The sequence below is a fragment of the Primulina eburnea genome, chromosome 3 (assembly GCF_022965805.1).
Source record: "Primulina eburnea isolate SZY01 chromosome 3, ASM2296580v1, whole genome shotgun sequence".
Classification (NCBI taxonomy): domain Eukaryota; kingdom Viridiplantae; phylum Streptophyta; class Magnoliopsida; order Lamiales; family Gesneriaceae; genus Primulina; species Primulina eburnea.
Genome location: NC_133103.1, coordinates 51,635,975 through 51,653,272, shown reverse-complemented (window position 1 = coordinate 51,653,272; position 17,298 = coordinate 51,635,975). Strand labels below are relative to the sequence as shown.

Sequence of the window (17,298 nt, the reverse complement as noted above, 5' to 3'; positions counted from 1 at the left end):
GTTTGCCCTATTGAATTTGTCATATTTAATCCTATAATATTAAAATAAAATGCGTAGACATAATAAAAGTTGACTTTTTTTTAGAAATACCACTCAAGAAATATTTAAATTAAATAAATACATTAAATTTTAAAAAAAAGGAAAACCAAATTAATTAGTTTATCATTGCGACCAAGTGGACAAATATTTTTACTAAAAACCAATCTGTATTCTAATATGTTTTCCATGAAACCAATCGACTATCATAAAACAAACTCATGGATATTTCACGAAAAACAATACACACACACACTCACACACTCATGGATCTTTGAATTTCATGTTGAACCTATATATATAGTTCACCTATTCAACCGATAGAATGCAACAACAATCTCCACATAGTTGTCCCAACATGACCCAAATTAATTCAACAAATTCAACAACAGGCCGAAAATTTTACCCGTAAAATCGAATATTATTCAGTCAGCAGGCAAATTCGACTGTGTGAAATAAAACGACGAGGTACATTTTTCAAATTAAAATTGCAAAGGCCATAAGTACTAGATGGTTAAACTATGATGCCGGTTGCTTTTTTTTCTTGGGCCTTCTCTTTCGACGAGGTTTTCGAGCATCAGAGTTGGAACTTTGGTTACCACTGTTGCCAGTGGTTGAATCCATGTCGCCCCGTTTTCTGAAGGAAGGCCTATTGATGCTGCTAGATGTGTTGCTAGAGGTTGATAGTTCGGCTCTCTGGTGTGATGGCTTCTTTCCTGAAGATCCAGTAAATCTTGATTTATTATGAACGGAACGAGGAAACGGTTTATTTGATGGTCTAGGTGGTGGCATGAGAGCACGAGCAGAGATCTGCCTCTGCATTAATAACAAGTAGAAGCTGTGACCTTTTCAAACACTATAATCGTAAACATCTTTGGTTAGAACTCTTCTGTGTTTCATATTCTCAACAAAATTTATCGGCTTTTTGCACACATCAACAAATATTTGATCATGGGATAACTACGATTGGCAAGCTTAGAATTCGAATACTAACCTGATTTCTTTCATCACTTGACATTCCGGATGCTGCTTTACCTGAGGCACTCGAGACTTGCTCCCTGAAGAAAATACAGAAACGGTTTCCTGATGTCATTTGGAGATAAAAAAGAGAGCATGCCTGCTACATTATCAAAAAATATGTATGACGTGTGTGTTAATTAGGTAGTCTAGGATTACTGATTATTACCTGCAGCCTCGGCATCATGGGCAGGTTTTTATTTTCCATTTCAAACTTGTAAGAGTTTAATATAACGTTCTCTTAGGTTGAGTTCATGTACATATGCCAATAAAAAGCTTTTGTAGCATTTCTATCAAACAAGCTTTAATCACGTAATGATCCACCAAAATGGTATGAATACAACACATCTAACTATTTTGTTTATGGTCCTTCAAAAACAAAAACACTTCAAATGTTGGGATTTAAGACCAGCATCAAATTCTATGTCACTGAACAGGTATAAGGAGGCTGGCAAAGCCAGGATTCAACAAACGACAATGTTCGGTTTTGAAGAATAAAACAGAAATCTCTCCCGATACCTTGTGCTTTTGTCTGTCCACTCATCATCTGCATCAGCATCATCACTAGAGCTCCCATTTAAGAAGAAATCATCATCGCTTGGATCCAAAAGCCCATCATCCTCGCTCCCTGTTTCTGTTACCGAGTTCAAGCAAAAAATATAAGTTCTAAGCATCAGGCACGAAATAAAAAGAAACAAAAACAAGAATATCTTGAACTGTTTATGGGTGCTGACAAACAAAATTCTCATCTTCACGTCTCGTTTAGGACAAGTAATTTATGAAAGGAAAACCTTATAAAGTTTCAACCAAGGAACTTCACAACAATGACATGTAAAGACATTTGTCAGGAAAGTAAAGGGTAAAAAAATTAAGGTTCTTCGACAAAATTCAAAAAAACAAACATAAGCAACTTTCTAGTGCGAGCTAGGAAAAATATGTACCTTCCAAATCCTTCCCACTGGCTGCAGCAGCAATCAAATTGGCCTTAATTTGCTGACGTAAACCATTTCTTTTTTCTACAATTTCTGTCTCATCACCTCCCATAAATAATGAAACATACTTCTCTGTTTTTGGGAAGAACTAGAATTCAATTACAGAGAAGAAAACAAAAAAGAACAAAGAGTTAATACCAATGTGATAAAACTAAAAATGCACATGATCTGGAAATGAAGAACTGTCTACAAAAACCCAATTACCTACAAAGTACTATGTTAATCATGCTTATATATTACTGCAGTAGAGTGATCAAGTTAAGATCCCAAGTAGAACCAATTTCAAGCCCATCAAACACATTGTGATGGTGCTTACAAATTTGACAAAATTCAGCCTTGGTTTTGAAGGTCCAACTTTACCACATATCAAGTTGAAATTATGAAACACTACCTAAACTATTTTGAAAACTAGAAAGCTAGCTAAACTTTTGGCTGCCGCTGGGGTCGTTGAAGGTCAACAGTGGGGTATTGCATGTTTTCAATATATCTCTCCAGACACTAATGCTCTAATACTCAGCCACATAGTTACTTTTGTATTGGTGATGGAGGATATGAATAGCAACCAACTAATTTTCTTCTTCCCTCCTGCTTCTTTCCTGTTTAGGCAAAATAAACTATTAAAACAAATGGCTAAACTTTTGACTGACACCGTAGTATCTTATGGTTGATTCTGCCACACCAGAGATAAGAAACGACATGTTTCTTTTTCTCTCTTCAGAGTGATAAGGCTGTAATACCATACAAGAAGTAATGAGAGAAATTTACAATTGATGCAAATAACAAAACTGCAGGCGTTCATATAAGTCAAAGGTGTAAATCCAAAAGGAAATAAATTTTACTAAATTCTTCAAAATAAATAATCCTGATAAACCCATTTGTCATCATAAACCTAAAATAATATATTGACTCTAAAAGGCCACATGAAGACCAGCTCAGTACGTTGAGTTGGCCACCAAAACCAAATATCCTGAACTACTTTAGATCAACACAAAGCATTAAAATGCCTGAGAAAGAAGATACCGCCCAACTTAGATATCCATACATAACATAAAAAACAAGAGCATGAATAATAGAAAGTAAGAGATTCCACAGCTTACCCTGACATATTCAAGATCTTCTTTCAATTTAGAAAGTTGCTGAGCGATCTCTGCTTCCTGTGCCTGACCAGCTGAAGCACGCTGCTGCTTTTCCAACCGTCTTATCCTCCGTTCAATCTTTCTTCTCTCTAGACATACAAATTAACGACCAGGTCATTTGCAACAAACACTTCACAGTATCATGTATAGTACCCAGTTTGGCACATTGAACATAGATAGGAACATGCAGAATAGTCAGAATTACTCCATACCAAAAAATTTGATCTTTCTGTCCCGCAAGAAAATCTTTCGTTCCACAGCAAGACGATTGTGAATCTCCTGTTGTTTCTTGAGCTCCTCCAACTTCTTCTCTTGGGCCTCTTTAACTTCAAGAGGCAGATCCTGCACAATGGTTTATCTTCAGTTGATCATATCAAGATAAAAAAATCCCACAACGAAATACAGCAAACTCAATTTGGTCCATTAATAAACTCAAAGAAATTGAAAAGCGGGGGTGGAAAAATTAATCCAATTTAAGAGAAAATTATGCTCTAAAGACTGGTTTCAAACTTGAGACCCTGACGAGATTGAGGAATTAGTAGAGGAAACTGAGATGGTAAAAACAAAAGACGGATTTCAGTGCACTTTCTCTTGGACATAATGATTATAAACTTTATAAGATCCACAAGAATATATGAACATCGTGGAGAAATAAGTGAAATAATGTATAATTAACAGACTCTAGAAAATATTCAACCCCAAATTTTCATTCCAGAACCCTGTACCGATGCTTAGCCTGCAAAACACATACACAGAAAGTCTTTTTCTTTTCAGTTTCAGCATCTATAACATCTATGCAAATCCAGGAAGCACTTGTTTATCCTTCTCAAACACTCTTTTACTAGCATATAAATTCATTTACTATGTCCAACTGCACTACGCACAATAAATATTGTTCCGTCATAACATCAAGTATAGAGTGTGCTTTGGAAGATAATGTGCATATCAAAACCCGAAGCTACAAGGGCCACCTATAGTCCGAAGCATAGATGCAGAGGAGTTGAATGTGATGACGGATTTAGAAAAAAATCATGAGAAATTTCAAAACGAAAAATGCTTCAAGGGGTCCAAAATAGGCTACAAATTTCAACTCACTTGAAAATAACAAAAATACTCAATCCAGTTTATGCACACCGATCCAATTGAACTCGATCAAAAAAAAAAAATTAGGACTAGCTAATAACCTAATTTAGCTCAGAACTGCAAGAGTGAAAGACGTAAGCATCTAATGTAATTGAGGAAGAATAAGTTCCCAAGGATTAACCCTTCTCATTTCCTATTACAACAAACTCAACTCTACCTCGAAAACAAGAGCCGCACTAAATTTATAGCTCCGCTTCGAGCATCGAGGAAAGAATAAATACAAACACAGCTAGCTTTACGCTATGCTAACAGGCTTGTCCAGCAACCAATTCAACAGCAACCAGTAACATTTTAAATCAAAACGAAACTTATGCATTCAAGAACAAAAATTTGTGCGTGCTCGTGTGGTGGGAAGAAAGCGGGTGACGAGTTGATACCCTGCGGAGCATGCGTTCAACGGAGCGAATTTGAGTTTTGAGAGAGACGGATTTGGGTTTGCCCTTAGGCTTGGACTTCTTGTCCACCGTTAGGGCTTTAGGCCGCCGGTTCCCCGCCGTGTTTCGGACAGCAGCGGCTCTGCGCTTACCGTAGCCTCCGTGTGCCATTTTTTTTTATACCGAAATTACTCCCCAACCTTTTGCCCAGTTTTCCATCATGTATACAACCCACGCGACGTCGTTTGAAAGGCAGCCCTTCTTATTTATGAGTACTTATAGACGATTTTACGAATATTTATCTATGAGACAGATCAAATCTATCGATATTTACCATAAAAATAATACACTTAACATACAAAGTAATAATTTTTAATGGATGATCCAAATAAAAAATATGTCTCAAGTTTTTGTCCTTATTATTTATTTATGTATTAATATTATTATTAGACTAATGTTATTTATACAATAATAATTTTCTTTAATAAAACAGAATGTAAATAACAAAATTAGAGTACGTTTTTGGCTTTTTGCCTTATAATTAAGAGATCACATATTTAACTATTTTAAAAACAAAATTAATTTTCGACTTCATTTCACTTCAATTAATTAATGTATTATATAATTATTCTATTTCTTCATTTAATTATTATACAAAATCATTATTTTATGTCAATGGTATAGATGTTTTTAGTAACATGCCATGTGAATTTCCATATTTTCTCACATTAATAATTTTTAAAAAATAATTCCCATCATCTTTCAATAATTCTTGTGTCATTTACTCATCTACGAAATCACATTTTTCATCTTTTATTGAATTTTTTTATAACAATTATTATATTCGACTTTTTTTATAAAAAAATCTTCCATCTCGCATTGAAAATTTTCAAATTATGGATATTTCTATTTTGCACTTTTGAGTGTTTCTGCCCATATAATATGGCTAAAAAATTTAATCTTTTAGATTTTTAATGTAATGTCAATTTTCATTAAAATGTAAAGACGAGTATGATCTAATGGTATGTCGAGATATGGAGAAAATTACTGAAACGTACACTAACCGCTTTAATATATAACTTAAGAAGCTAGTAAACTGGTATTCAAGTTAAGTTTTTAAAATGAAATGTAGATTACAAGAATTGAAAAGGATATGATATCTATATATCTATATACATTATAAAAGCATCAACATATCTGAAACACCACACTTGTTAGAGACCATATTCAACAATTTCCAAATGAAAGTTTTCTCTGATCCCCGCGAAAAATAAAGACTCGAAATTCCTGAAACGCGTCGATGCGACTGGGAATGTTGCATAAAATATGATGAAAGGTAAATACATGAGGTAGGAATGGTAGAGATAAGAGTGTTTTGATGTACCTTTGCTGTCTAAATTGATGGATTTTAACTTCAGTTATTTACCAATCCCCATCATCCTGATCTCTTTGTGATATCATTTTTCTTCAAAGTGAAATCCAACACTTCCCAATATTTCTCATTGAATTCCCATATGTTCATAGTGTTGTAATCAGATATCAACTTGTCACGGGCTCCTCTTTCCATGTTATATATTTGAGGCTCAAAATTGTGCGCCTCGCTCGGCTTGTTCATTTCAATGACGCAAAATACTACCGTAAAAATGGCTGCTCCGATGAACAAGTACTCTCCCTTCAAGTTTTGCAGACACAATATACTTAGATAGGTCCAACTAAAAAGAGTATTTAAGATGGAAATATATATATATGCAGATACCGGAACATCAAAATACATTCCAGCTGCAACCGATGGAAGGAATAGCCATGAAATGAGACCTAATGTAAAATACAATGAATGATCAGTTGATTCCACATCCATGGAGTAATGAGGATAACAGTGAAAATCGTTAGACGGGGCATTTATTTTTGCACCTTGGAATCCAGTCGGAGGTCCGATTGATGCATATTCTGCTGAAAGGGTTTCCCAAAATGGTCCTGTACTTACAAGTTTGAAAATGTAAGAACTTGGACATAATTATTTTTCGAGCCACTCTAGCTTATTCGATCTAATCGAGCTTGAGCTTGAACCTTGCCAATATATTAACCAGAACGTCGTTCATTTTTATAACAAGAACTACATGAGAAACCCCAAAGATTTTGAATATTTTGCTAGGATACCTGACAATCATTCCCTACATGGGTATCTTACACATCTCTCTGTATTTTTCGACTCCTTCACTCATCCAAAACGACTTGAATACACCCCTATATCCTATTAAAATCAAAGGTTTCTTTCTTCTTCCATGTAATAATCAACATATTGGAAAAGAAAAGGTTTGGAAAGTAGCCATTGCGAGATATAAGATCATCTGTATAATTTATGACAAGAAACTTGACTTCTACTCGAATAGAGAGGAGCATTTGAGTGGCCAGTGAATAAAAGAGCTAAAAAATCTTAAATATGTACACGCATCATCATTATTTCAAATGCAACAGTGCAAGATTTCCAAAACAATTAACAAGAAAGTGTAAAATTGATCTCTAAGTTGATCTTTCTCATATTGTGATTTTTGTTCTATCAGCAGTCAAATTTCAGTCTTCCTCTCCTTTCTTTCTTTTCTTCTTTTTTGAATTTTTGTTTGTAATTTCAATCATTTTTTCTTGCGAGCATCGACATGGAGTTGCACATACCAACAATATCGAGTGCTAAGTAACAATAAATAGGCAAAAACTTGTGTGAGACGGTCTCACGAGTCGTATTTTATCAGACATAGACGTCTAACAAAAAATCTACTACAATAAAAAATACTACTTAAATCTGAAATTTAACTAATTAAACATAAAAACTGAATAACGTCGACTAACAGAACCAAAAATCCAATTTTCCAATACAATTTATCCAAATTTAAAATCTCAAACAAAAAAGCTTAGGCAAAAGTAAAATAAAACAGTAAAAAGGAAGAAAATTACCGTTTACTCCACCTTCGAAGTAGGTGTGGTGTTGATCATACTCCCCATAAACAAAATCTTCCTGCAATCGCCAATCATGAAAACAAGACCAAAAATCTGTAAACTGCCCAATTAAGCACAAGCCCAGAAAAATTCACCAACTTTTTGTTTAAATCCACAACTAAAATACCGAGTCAATCCCATTAGTCTCCCAAGGGTCCCTCGGATCTTCATTAAGATCTGGCTCAACTTCAGACAGCCCCGCAAACAATCTCGTCGAGCTATTTTTGCCATCATTAACTCCGATTCCGTGAGATTTTGAAGATGGGGTACTCGGAATGAAGTCCAATTTTTTAATTTCATATGATTCTGATCTCTTTTGGGACAAAATCTTGGGGATTGAACTACTCGGAAGAGCTGAGAGTGTCACTGAAACCGCCATTTTCAGCTGTTTTATGAATTCGTCTCCATTTTCTATTGTTTTTAAATTTGTGATTATTTCCGGATGACGAAGTTACTCGATTTCATCTACATGAATGTCTAATCAGAAACCGACACGTGTTATAACACTCTTTTTTATTGGGTTGTTACTTTGAATAGGTATATTCACTCGGTGAGTTTAGATGTGGGAGGGATTGTGATTTGTGAATGAGAGATGGAGAACTTTCATTTGTTATCCAATAAATTGTATTTATATAGTTGCTTTTCATTTTGCTTTTATTTGAATATTTTAAGTGTTTTATGATTTTTATTTTATGATATTATTGTCATCACATAACTTCTCGTATTGCAGTTCTCCGTTTTGTATTTGGCTATCCAACGTTTATCGTAGACACGATTTAAATCTTACAAAGAAATCCGAAGTGAACATGAATCAGGCAATCGAGCAGCACCATGTTTGTGCGCTATACATAGATCTAAGTATAGGTTATCGAGTGTTAATTTATATATATTTCAAAAAATAAATTTTATATCTTTATAACTCACATATATAATTGAGCTTTTTTACCATACTCCAAAGGGGAGAAGAAAACCATGATTTTTTCCCTTTTTCTCCGAACTGAGTCCATTTTCGACAACAGAAATTGTTTTTCTTGAAATTTTTTTTTGAAAGTTTAAAGGGTCTTATCTAAAAGAACACAGATTAATTAGTTACAGGCAAATCCATAATCATGTTAAGTTAGTTGTTTTGTTAATGATGTAGGATACCAGTAAAGGTAAAAAAAAATTGGGAGTGATGGATAAATCCCTCGAGTGACTCTCATGAAAAATAACTTTTCGTGTTCTAGCTAGGCTATAATTGATTAATATAGTTTGTGCTAGGAGAGTAATGTCCACTTAACTTTCCCTAGACGTAACCTAATCAATCTAATTCATAGAGAAAATGTGGATAAATATCTAATGAGATGTTTTAGACTTGATGTGGATGCATGGTATAATCAGATAAGTCACTGCGTTAGTGTGGGTGTAGTGATTCGAGATCATCTTGGCTCGGTTTTTGTTGCTTCGGCTAGAGGTATTCGTCATTCATGATCGTTTTTGCGACAAGATTGAGTGATATATCATGGTATGTTGCTTTGTTCTTAAAGGTGAGTTTAACTTTGTTCGAGTTTGTTTAAATTCTTCCTTAGCTATCCAAACACTTACCTCATCTTCGCAAAATCTAAGCTCTGAAAGTAATTCCGATTTGGATATTTTAGCTCTCTTACACATATATGTTTGATAGTTTTTGTCATGTCGATAGAAATATAAACAAATTGGTGCACCGTTTTACGCAATTTGTCTTATATAATCTTCCAACTATAGATTTATGAGATTATAAAAAAAAATGTTTATAAACTATTGTTTAAATCTTACAAAGAAATCAAGTTGATTTACAAATTCTAGTTAAACAAAGTTTAACGACTCATTGAAATATAAGGTTGGCATATTTTTTGGGAATAGAAATATCAAATTTTGTTTTAAAATTTTTATAATAACAAATTATAATTTGATAGGTTCTGTTTTTCGATGGATTTCAAGGTAATATAAATAAATTCCTTCATTCTCCGTTGAATTCGTTCGGCTTTCAGCTCCGTGAATTTATCTCCGTGTTCCGAAAATCCACCATGTTAGCTAAGTTTCCAGACGCTAACTGTTTACACATATTTAATTCCATAAAGGCCACAACACCAAGCGCGGGAGCTTCAGTCACTCCACCCTTCAAGAAATCCGATGATCAGTTCAATAAGGAGCAGCGCAAACAAGTTTTGAAGTGTCCAAGTGTTGGGAAAATTTCCAAGAATGGTTCTGCGGGAAACCCACGCGGTAGAGCTGAGAAAAATGGTGGCTTTGGGGCTAGTTTACGAACTCAAGGTGATGTCTTTAATGACAAGAATGAAGGGTTAGTTGAAGCGGCGGTGTCGCGGGAAGATTTAGTGGGAAATCTTGATGGTGGGGTTAAGATGAACGGAAATTTTCGGGTGGATTTGAGGTCTGGAGATGGTGTGGAGAAAGTGTATGAAGATTGTTCGTTGATTAATGGTGGGAGAAATGGTGTGTTTGTGAAAGGAAAGGTGAGCAAAAATGGTGGGGTGAGAGAATTTAATGGAAAGGTTAGTGGCGTAGGGGGGTTAAGGGGAGTGGAGGACAAAGTGCGTGCCAAATGTTCGACGAAATGGAGGAGATATGGGGGGTGTATTCCTGCGATGTTGGAAGCTCTGGAGGTTGTTGAGGACTTGGACGAAGCATTAAAGCCTTGGGCAATGAACTTGACTAACAAAGAAAGGAGCATACTTTTGAAAGAGCAGTTGCAGTGGGAAAGGGCTATGGAGATTTTCGAGTGGTTTAAAGGGAAAGGATGTTATGAAGTGAATGTCATTCATTACAACATAATGCTTAGGATTCTTGGGAAAGCACGGCAGTGGTGCGAGGTTGAGAGGTTGTGGGGCGAAATGGTGGAGAGGGAGATCCAGCCAATAAATTCAACTTATGGAACTTTGATTGATGTGTATAGCAAAGGTGGGCTCAGGGAGGAAGCAATCAAGTATTTGGAATTGATGAAGGAACGTAGAATGGAGCCAGATGAAGTTACCATGGGGACTGTGGTTCAAATGTATAAAAAGGCAGGGGAGTTTGAGACAGCTGAGGAGTTTTTCAAGAAATGGTCGGTCAGTGAGCGGGTGGTGGATGAGTGTAGAAGTGTTACATCGAGGAGCAAAGGAGGTGCTAATGGTGATTCGGGGGTAAATGCTTGTTTGAGCGTGTATACGTATAATACCTTGATCGACACTTATGGAAAAGGTGGGAAACTCCAAGAAGCAGGTGAAACTTTTGAAAGAATGCTCAAAGAAGAGATTGTGCCCACCACGGTGACTTTCAATACTTTGATACACATGTATGGTAATAATGGTCAGCTAGGGGAAGTTGCCTCGCTGATAAAGAAAATGGAGGAGGTTAACTGCTCTCCCGATACTCGAACATTCAACATTCTCATCTCCCTTTATGCTAAGCAAGATGACATCGATATGGCATCGATCTATTTGAAGAAGATGAAAGATGCTTCTCTTGAACCAGATGCTGTCACTTATCGAACCCTCCTTTATGCATTCTCAATAAGGCAAATGGTTTCTGAAGCTGAGGATCTTGTCTCGGAGATGGATGAAAGAGGATTGGAGATTGACGAATTCACACAATCTTCTTTGACTCGAATGTACATAGAATCCGGGATGTTGGAATCATCGTGGGCATGGTTCGAGAGATTCCACATTGCAGGGAACATGAGTTCTGAATGTTACTCGGCCAACATTGATGCTTTTGGCGAAAGGGGGCATGTCTTGGAATCTGAGAAAGTTTTCAACTGTTGCCTAGAGAAGAAAAGATCGAGTGTCCTTGAGTTTAATGTGATGATTAAAGCATACGGCATCAGCGAGAAATTCGAACAAGCCTGCTGCTTATTTGATAGCATGGACAGATATGGTGTAATTCCTGATAGATGTAGCTATAATTCCCTCGTACAAATGCTTTCTAGCGCTGACCTGCCACAAAAGGCGACTTTCTATCTTACAAGAATGCAACAGGCTGGATTGGTGCTCGATTGTGTCCCATATTGTGCTGTGATATCGAGTTATTCAAAGTTAGGCCAGGTGGACATGGCCATAAGTTTATACGAAGAGATGGTTGGATATGACATAAAACCAGATGCCATTGTTTTCGGTGTCCTGATAAATGCTTTTGCAGACACAGGAAACGTAAAAGAAGCTAAAAATTATGTAAAAGCCATGAGAGACTTGGACTTGCCTGTAAATGATGTTATATGCAAGTCTTTAATCAAGCTATATACGAAAGTGGGATTATTAGGAGAAGCTCGAGAAGCATATGAGGCGCTTCAATCATTTGAGGCAGGTGTAGACGTATACTCCTCGAATTGTATGATCGATCTCTTTAGTGAGAGGTCTATGATATCCGAGGCGGAAAGAATATTCAAGAATCTGATCCAATCCGGGAATGCAAACGAATTTTCCTATGCTATGATGCTGCGTATGTACAAGAAAAATGGGAGGTTTGTGGAAGCATTTGGTATTGCACGAAAAATGAGGGAACAGGGACTCATGACCGACTTGTTGAGTTTCAATAACGTACTAGGATTGTATGCAACTGACGGGCGTTTTAAGGAGGCAGCAGCAACTTTCGATGAGATGCTGCGATCTGATATTCAACCGGACAATTCTACGTTCAAAACGCTCAAAATAGTTCTCTTGAAATGTGGAGTTCCAACTAGTGCAGTCAACAATCTTGAACTGATAAGGAAGAAGGATGCTCAGAAGGGTTTGCAAGCATGGACTTCAACTCTTCGTTCTGTCATCGGCTGAAATGATCATGGTGATGTTTGTATGTATAGCATCTAGTTTTGCTCCTTGTTTCAAAGAGAACACGAAGACTTTGCTCCCGAGTTCTGCGTAGTTGTATAATGTATTTAAACACAGAGCTATCACCCAGAGCAATTCTCGTGACATGGTTCTAGCTACATCATCTGCTATATTTATCGCTTTGTTGACTATATGTTTGCCACATTACAAGAAACGAAACAACATCCAATCAATGTTGGGATAACGCAGCGCTCACATTGCAGAAGGCTTGGGATTCCATAGATTTTGCAGTTAACCGAGTAAATGCTGTTATGCTAATGTAAAGAAACTAATATCATTTAGAGCCAAATTTCAAACGCTTCAACTACAGAAAAGTGCGTGGAAGTAAACAAAGTTGGAAAAGAGCTTAAGGTTTCAAAAATGGAACTCTTGCAAACTTTGGAAAAGAGAGGGATTTTTTTTTTTCAATTTAAATAATAGTTTTATAGTACTATGATATTCTGGTTCACATATATTATATACAAACCAATGGTTCTGCCCCCATCCCCCTCTCTCCATTCGTGGTAAGGTGGGCTATGTCGAGAAAATAGGACAATGGAAGTTGAATAGAGGTCAAACGCAAGCTATACTTCAAATATCACAGAAACTATAATTAAAAATTGAATCATATTGTTCAATAATTTGTTAGTCGCTCAAGAATTTTAATTTATTTAAAATTAAATAAAATAACAAACAAATGCTATATTTCAAAATATCTGTTTAACAAATATGGATGACTGAGTTCAAACTAAACGAATCAATTTTGAATACGAATATTAATTAAGATGAACCGGACTCCAGCCTAAACTAGTTCGCATTTGTATATTTAACTGAATAAAAATCGGTGTGTGAGAAAAACTCAAAAGAGTAATATATATGATACCCCATGGATGGGCCCACTATCCCTGATCCATCCCTACCGCTACCCCTGGCCCATCCCTAGCCCAAATGGAAGACAAGACTATCAAAGACCCATGTATTCTCCTATAAATACTAGGTTTGAGTGTTCAGTTGATTCATTCACTATATTATTTTCAGCAGCACCCTTAGCTGCTCCCCTCATATCTCTTCAGTATCTGACTTGAGCGTCGGAGGGGTACGCCAGGACACCCTCATGGCCCCCTTCTAACGATCTTATTCGTGATTTCAGGCTCAGGGTAATTTCATAACTTGCGTCTGGACTAGTGACACTTGCTGGGATCGGACCATAAATTCTCCGTGAGTATCAATCTAGATTAATTATTTCACACATTTCGTCCCTTGATTTAAAGCATGAATCCTAAACTATGAAGGTTGTTGGGGGTAATTACACTGAAACGATGACGACCATGATGATAATATAGTAACAAAAAATGCGAAATAAAATAATCAACAAGAACACAGATTTACGTTGTTCACCCAAGAAAGACTACGTCCACGGAGCTATAGCAAATCGTTTATAACATGAAAAATATTACAACAAGTGTATACAATGAAACACTAAATATCTCACACTCCCAACCCGAGTATAACCGAGAAAATATTTTCTCTAACTCACAAGAAAGCCTCACACTTAAGAAAAAACACTCTGGTTTTTCTTTGCACAATGCTAAAAAGCTTGTTGGGATGGATCTAAATGAAATTGGAAGCTACCTATTTATAGATGCAAAACATGGTGTGAACCCATACAAGTTTTTCCACCAAATACAACAGCCTAGTCAATAATGATTTGCTGCATGTTTTGCTTGAATTTTTCTTCACCAACCATCCACCTAATGTTTCTCTCACTTGAAGACTCGATTATAATCATGTCTTCACACCACCAATGCAGCAGATCATATATTCTTTTTCACACTTTCAGTCCGACTGAAGTTGAACACAACTTCAGTTTGTCAAAGGTTACCGTCTTCGTGAGCATATCAGCTGGATTTTTACTTCCAGAAATCTCTCAAGCATCAAGACTCCATCTTCCAGTACTGATCTGATGAAATGGTACCTAACTTGTATATGCTTTGTCCTAGCATGATAAACATGATTTTTTGCTAAATGAAGCACTCTGACTGTCACAGTGTAATGTGAAACCTTCAAGCTTCTGACCCAATTCTTGCAAAAAATATCTCAACCATATCATCTCTTTCCTAGCTTCTGTAACTGCTACGTACTCAGCTTCAGTAGTTGAAAGCACAACTATCTTTTGCAACTTAGATACCCAGCTTATTGTCGTACCACCTAATGTGAACATACCCAGTGGTATTTTTTCTGCAATCGAGGCCACCTCCCATGTCGTCATCGACAAAATCCTGTAAGCCAAAATTTGACCTTCTGAAGCATAAAGATAAACTAGCAGTACCTTTCAAGTACCTTAGAATCCATTTAACTGCTTCCCAGTGTTGTTTTCCTGGATTGCTCATAAATCTGCTCACAACTCCCACTGCATGTGCTATGTCTGGTCTAGTGCACACCATTTCATACATGAGGCTTCCGACAACAGAAGCATAAGGAACCTTGTTCATATAAACCTTCTCATGCTCCGTCGATGGTGATTGTGCTTTGGTTAGTTTAAAATGACTAGCCAAAGGAGTACTCACATGTTTAGCTTCATCCATGTTAAATCTGCTAACCACCTTTTTTACGTACTCTTCTTGAGATAACTTCAAGATTCCGTTCACCTGATCTCTTAAGATCCTCATTCCAAGGATTTGCTTTGCTGAACCCAAATCTTGCATAGCAAATTCTTTTGTTAACTCTTTATTGAGTTTACCAATCTCCTCCAGACAAGCTCCTACTATCAACATATCATCTACATATAGCAGTAGAATGATATAAGAACCATCAAACTTCTTAACATAACAATAGTGATCAGCCTGACACCTCAGGAAACCATTATTACTCATGAACCATCAAACTCTTGTACCACTGTCTTGGGGCTTGTTTGAGACCATATAAGCTCTTCTGAAGTTTGCACACCATTTTCTTTTTCCCCGTACTTCAAAGCCATGTGGCTGCTTCATATAAATTTCTTCATCTAGGTCACCATGAAGAAATGCAGTCTTTACATCTAACTGCTCCAGATGTAAATCTTTTTTTGCTACTAATCCGAGTACAGTCCTGATTGTAGTTAACTTCAACGACAGGTATGTGAGTTATTAGATAGAGGGTTTGTGCTTGAGTCCATGTCACCTTGTGCCGTACCTGTTTTATTAGTTCCTAAGAAAGATGGATCATGGCGTATGTGTGTAGATTGTAGAGCAATTAATAACATAACCATCAAGTATAGGCACCCCATACCTAGACTAGATGATATGTTAGATGAATTGCATGGTGCATGTGTCTTTAGTAAAATTGACTTGAAGAGTGGTTATCACCAAATTAGAATGAGGGAAGGTGACGAGTGGAAAACTGCTTTTAAAACCAAATATTCATACTGATGTATGGGGACCATCTCCTGAGAATTCCCTTGGAGGCTCAAGATATTATGTCACATTTATCGACGATTCGAGCCGAAAAGTTTGGGTTTATTTTCTGAAAAATAAATATGATATTTATACCTTTAAAAGACGGAAAGCCATGGTTGAGAATGAGATCAACTTGAAGGTGGAGTGCTTACGGTCTGATAACGGTGGTGAATATGAAGATGACGAGTTCAAGAAATATTGTGTACAGAACGAGATCAAGATGAAGAAAACCATTCCTGGTACACTTCAACAGAACGGTGTAGCTGAAAGGATGAATATGACTTTGAATGAACGTGCTAGGAGCATGCCACTGCATTCTGGATTACCAAAATCACTCTGTGCCAATCCTGTTAACACTGCAGCATATCTTATCAACAGAGTACCTTTGATACCGCTTGACTGCAGAATACCCGAAGAGGTATGGAGCAGCAAAGAAGTAAATCTTTCTTTCTTGCAAGTGTTTGGATGTTTATTCTATGTTCATATTGACTCAGCTAGCAGAACAAAGCTTGATCCGAAATCAAATTTTGTTTCTTTATTGGTTATGTAGATAATGAGTTTGTTTATCATTTCTGGAATGACCAAAACCGGAAAATCATTCGGAGCAGAGATGTAATCTTCAATGAGCAAGTTCTTTACAAGGATAAGTCAGACATTGGAACTGAATATGAAAGTTCTGAAGTCAAGAATAAAGATGAAGTGCCATTGATAGATATTCATGTGAATGAATCAAAAAGCAGTAACCAGGAAGATGAAGAATCAACTGCACAAGATGATGAGCCACAAACTCCGATAATTGAACTCAGAAGATCGGTGAGAACAATTAGACCACCTGATAGATACTCTACCGCACTTTCACTATATTTTGCTGACAGACAAAGGTGAACCAGAGACCTATGAAGAGGCAATGCAAAATGATGATTCAACCAAGTTGGAGTTAGCCATGGAAGATGAGATGGATTCACTGTCATCCAATCAGACGTGGGAGTTGACAGAAATTGCGCAAGGTAAAAGGCATTACATAACAAGTGGTGTACCGGTTAAAAGAAGAACATGATGGTAGCAAGAGGTACAAGGCAAGACCTGTTGTAAAAGGTTTTAAACAAAAGGAAGGCATTGATTACACTGAAATTTTCTCTCCAGTGGTTCGATTCCAACTTTACTGCTTTCGGTTCTCTACCGCCTTTTGAAAAGCTCATCTTTTTCTGATTTCCAAAGATACAGCTTTCACATAGCTTATGTTCAACGTTCTTTAATTCTGGTAGCTTCCCGTTTGATACAATCATCTTCATTCTCTTTTCACTCATATGCCCAAGCCTACACTGCCATAGGCTTGAATTAGCTTCGGCATC

General features: G+C 36.6%; 3 protein-coding genes across 5 annotated transcripts; 1 reads left to right on the top strand and 2 right to left on the bottom strand.

Annotated features, from left to right (window-relative positions):
• Positions 1 to 384: 384 nt before the first annotated feature.
• Positions 385 to 4,937, bottom strand: LOC140827866 (uncharacterized). Its single transcript, XM_073190779.1, has 7 exons — positions 4,702 to 4,937; positions 3,394 to 3,523; positions 3,143 to 3,270; positions 1,995 to 2,133; positions 1,573 to 1,687; positions 1,031 to 1,094; positions 385 to 852 (listed from the first exon to the last, which is right to left on the bottom strand). The coding sequence occupies exons 1-7, from the start codon at positions 4,867 to 4,869 to the stop codon at positions 556 to 558; spliced, it is 1,041 nt and encodes a 346-aa protein (XP_073046880.1). The 5' UTR covers positions 4,870 to 4,937; the 3' UTR covers positions 385 to 555.
• An 850-nt stretch (positions 4,938 to 5,787) lies between these two features.
• LOC140827865 (photosynthetic NDH subunit of subcomplex B 5, chloroplastic) lies at positions 5,788 to 8,133 on the bottom strand. 3 transcript variants are annotated; one of them, XR_012117048.1, is made up of 6 exons: positions 7,817 to 8,133; positions 7,648 to 7,708; positions 6,610 to 6,672; positions 6,455 to 6,513; positions 6,083 to 6,370; positions 5,788 to 6,004 (listed from the first exon to the last, which is right to left on the bottom strand). XR_012117048.1 is itself a non-coding variant. In XM_073190778.1 (5 exons), exons 1-5 carry the CDS (start codon positions 8,066 to 8,068, stop codon positions 6,134 to 6,136), a joined length of 672 nt encoding a protein of 223 aa, XP_073046879.1. In that variant the 5' UTR covers positions 8,069 to 8,132; the 3' UTR covers positions 5,788 to 6,133. The 3 variants fall into 3 exon arrangements, 1 of the variants encoding a protein (XP_073046879.1); XR_012117049.1 differs by having other exon boundaries at positions 5,788 to 5,985; positions 7,817 to 8,132; XM_073190778.1 differs by having other exon boundaries at positions 5,788 to 6,370; positions 7,817 to 8,132.
• Positions 8,134 to 9,646: 1,513 nt separating this feature from the next.
• Positions 9,647 to 12,617, top strand: LOC140827864 (pentatricopeptide repeat-containing protein At3g23020). The gene has a single exon (XM_073190777.1). The coding sequence runs from the start codon at positions 9,735 to 9,737 to the stop codon at positions 12,474 to 12,476; it is 2,742 nt and encodes a 913-aa protein (XP_073046878.1). The 5' UTR covers positions 9,647 to 9,734; the 3' UTR covers positions 12,477 to 12,617.
• Positions 12,618 to 17,298: the final 4,681 nt, after the last annotated feature.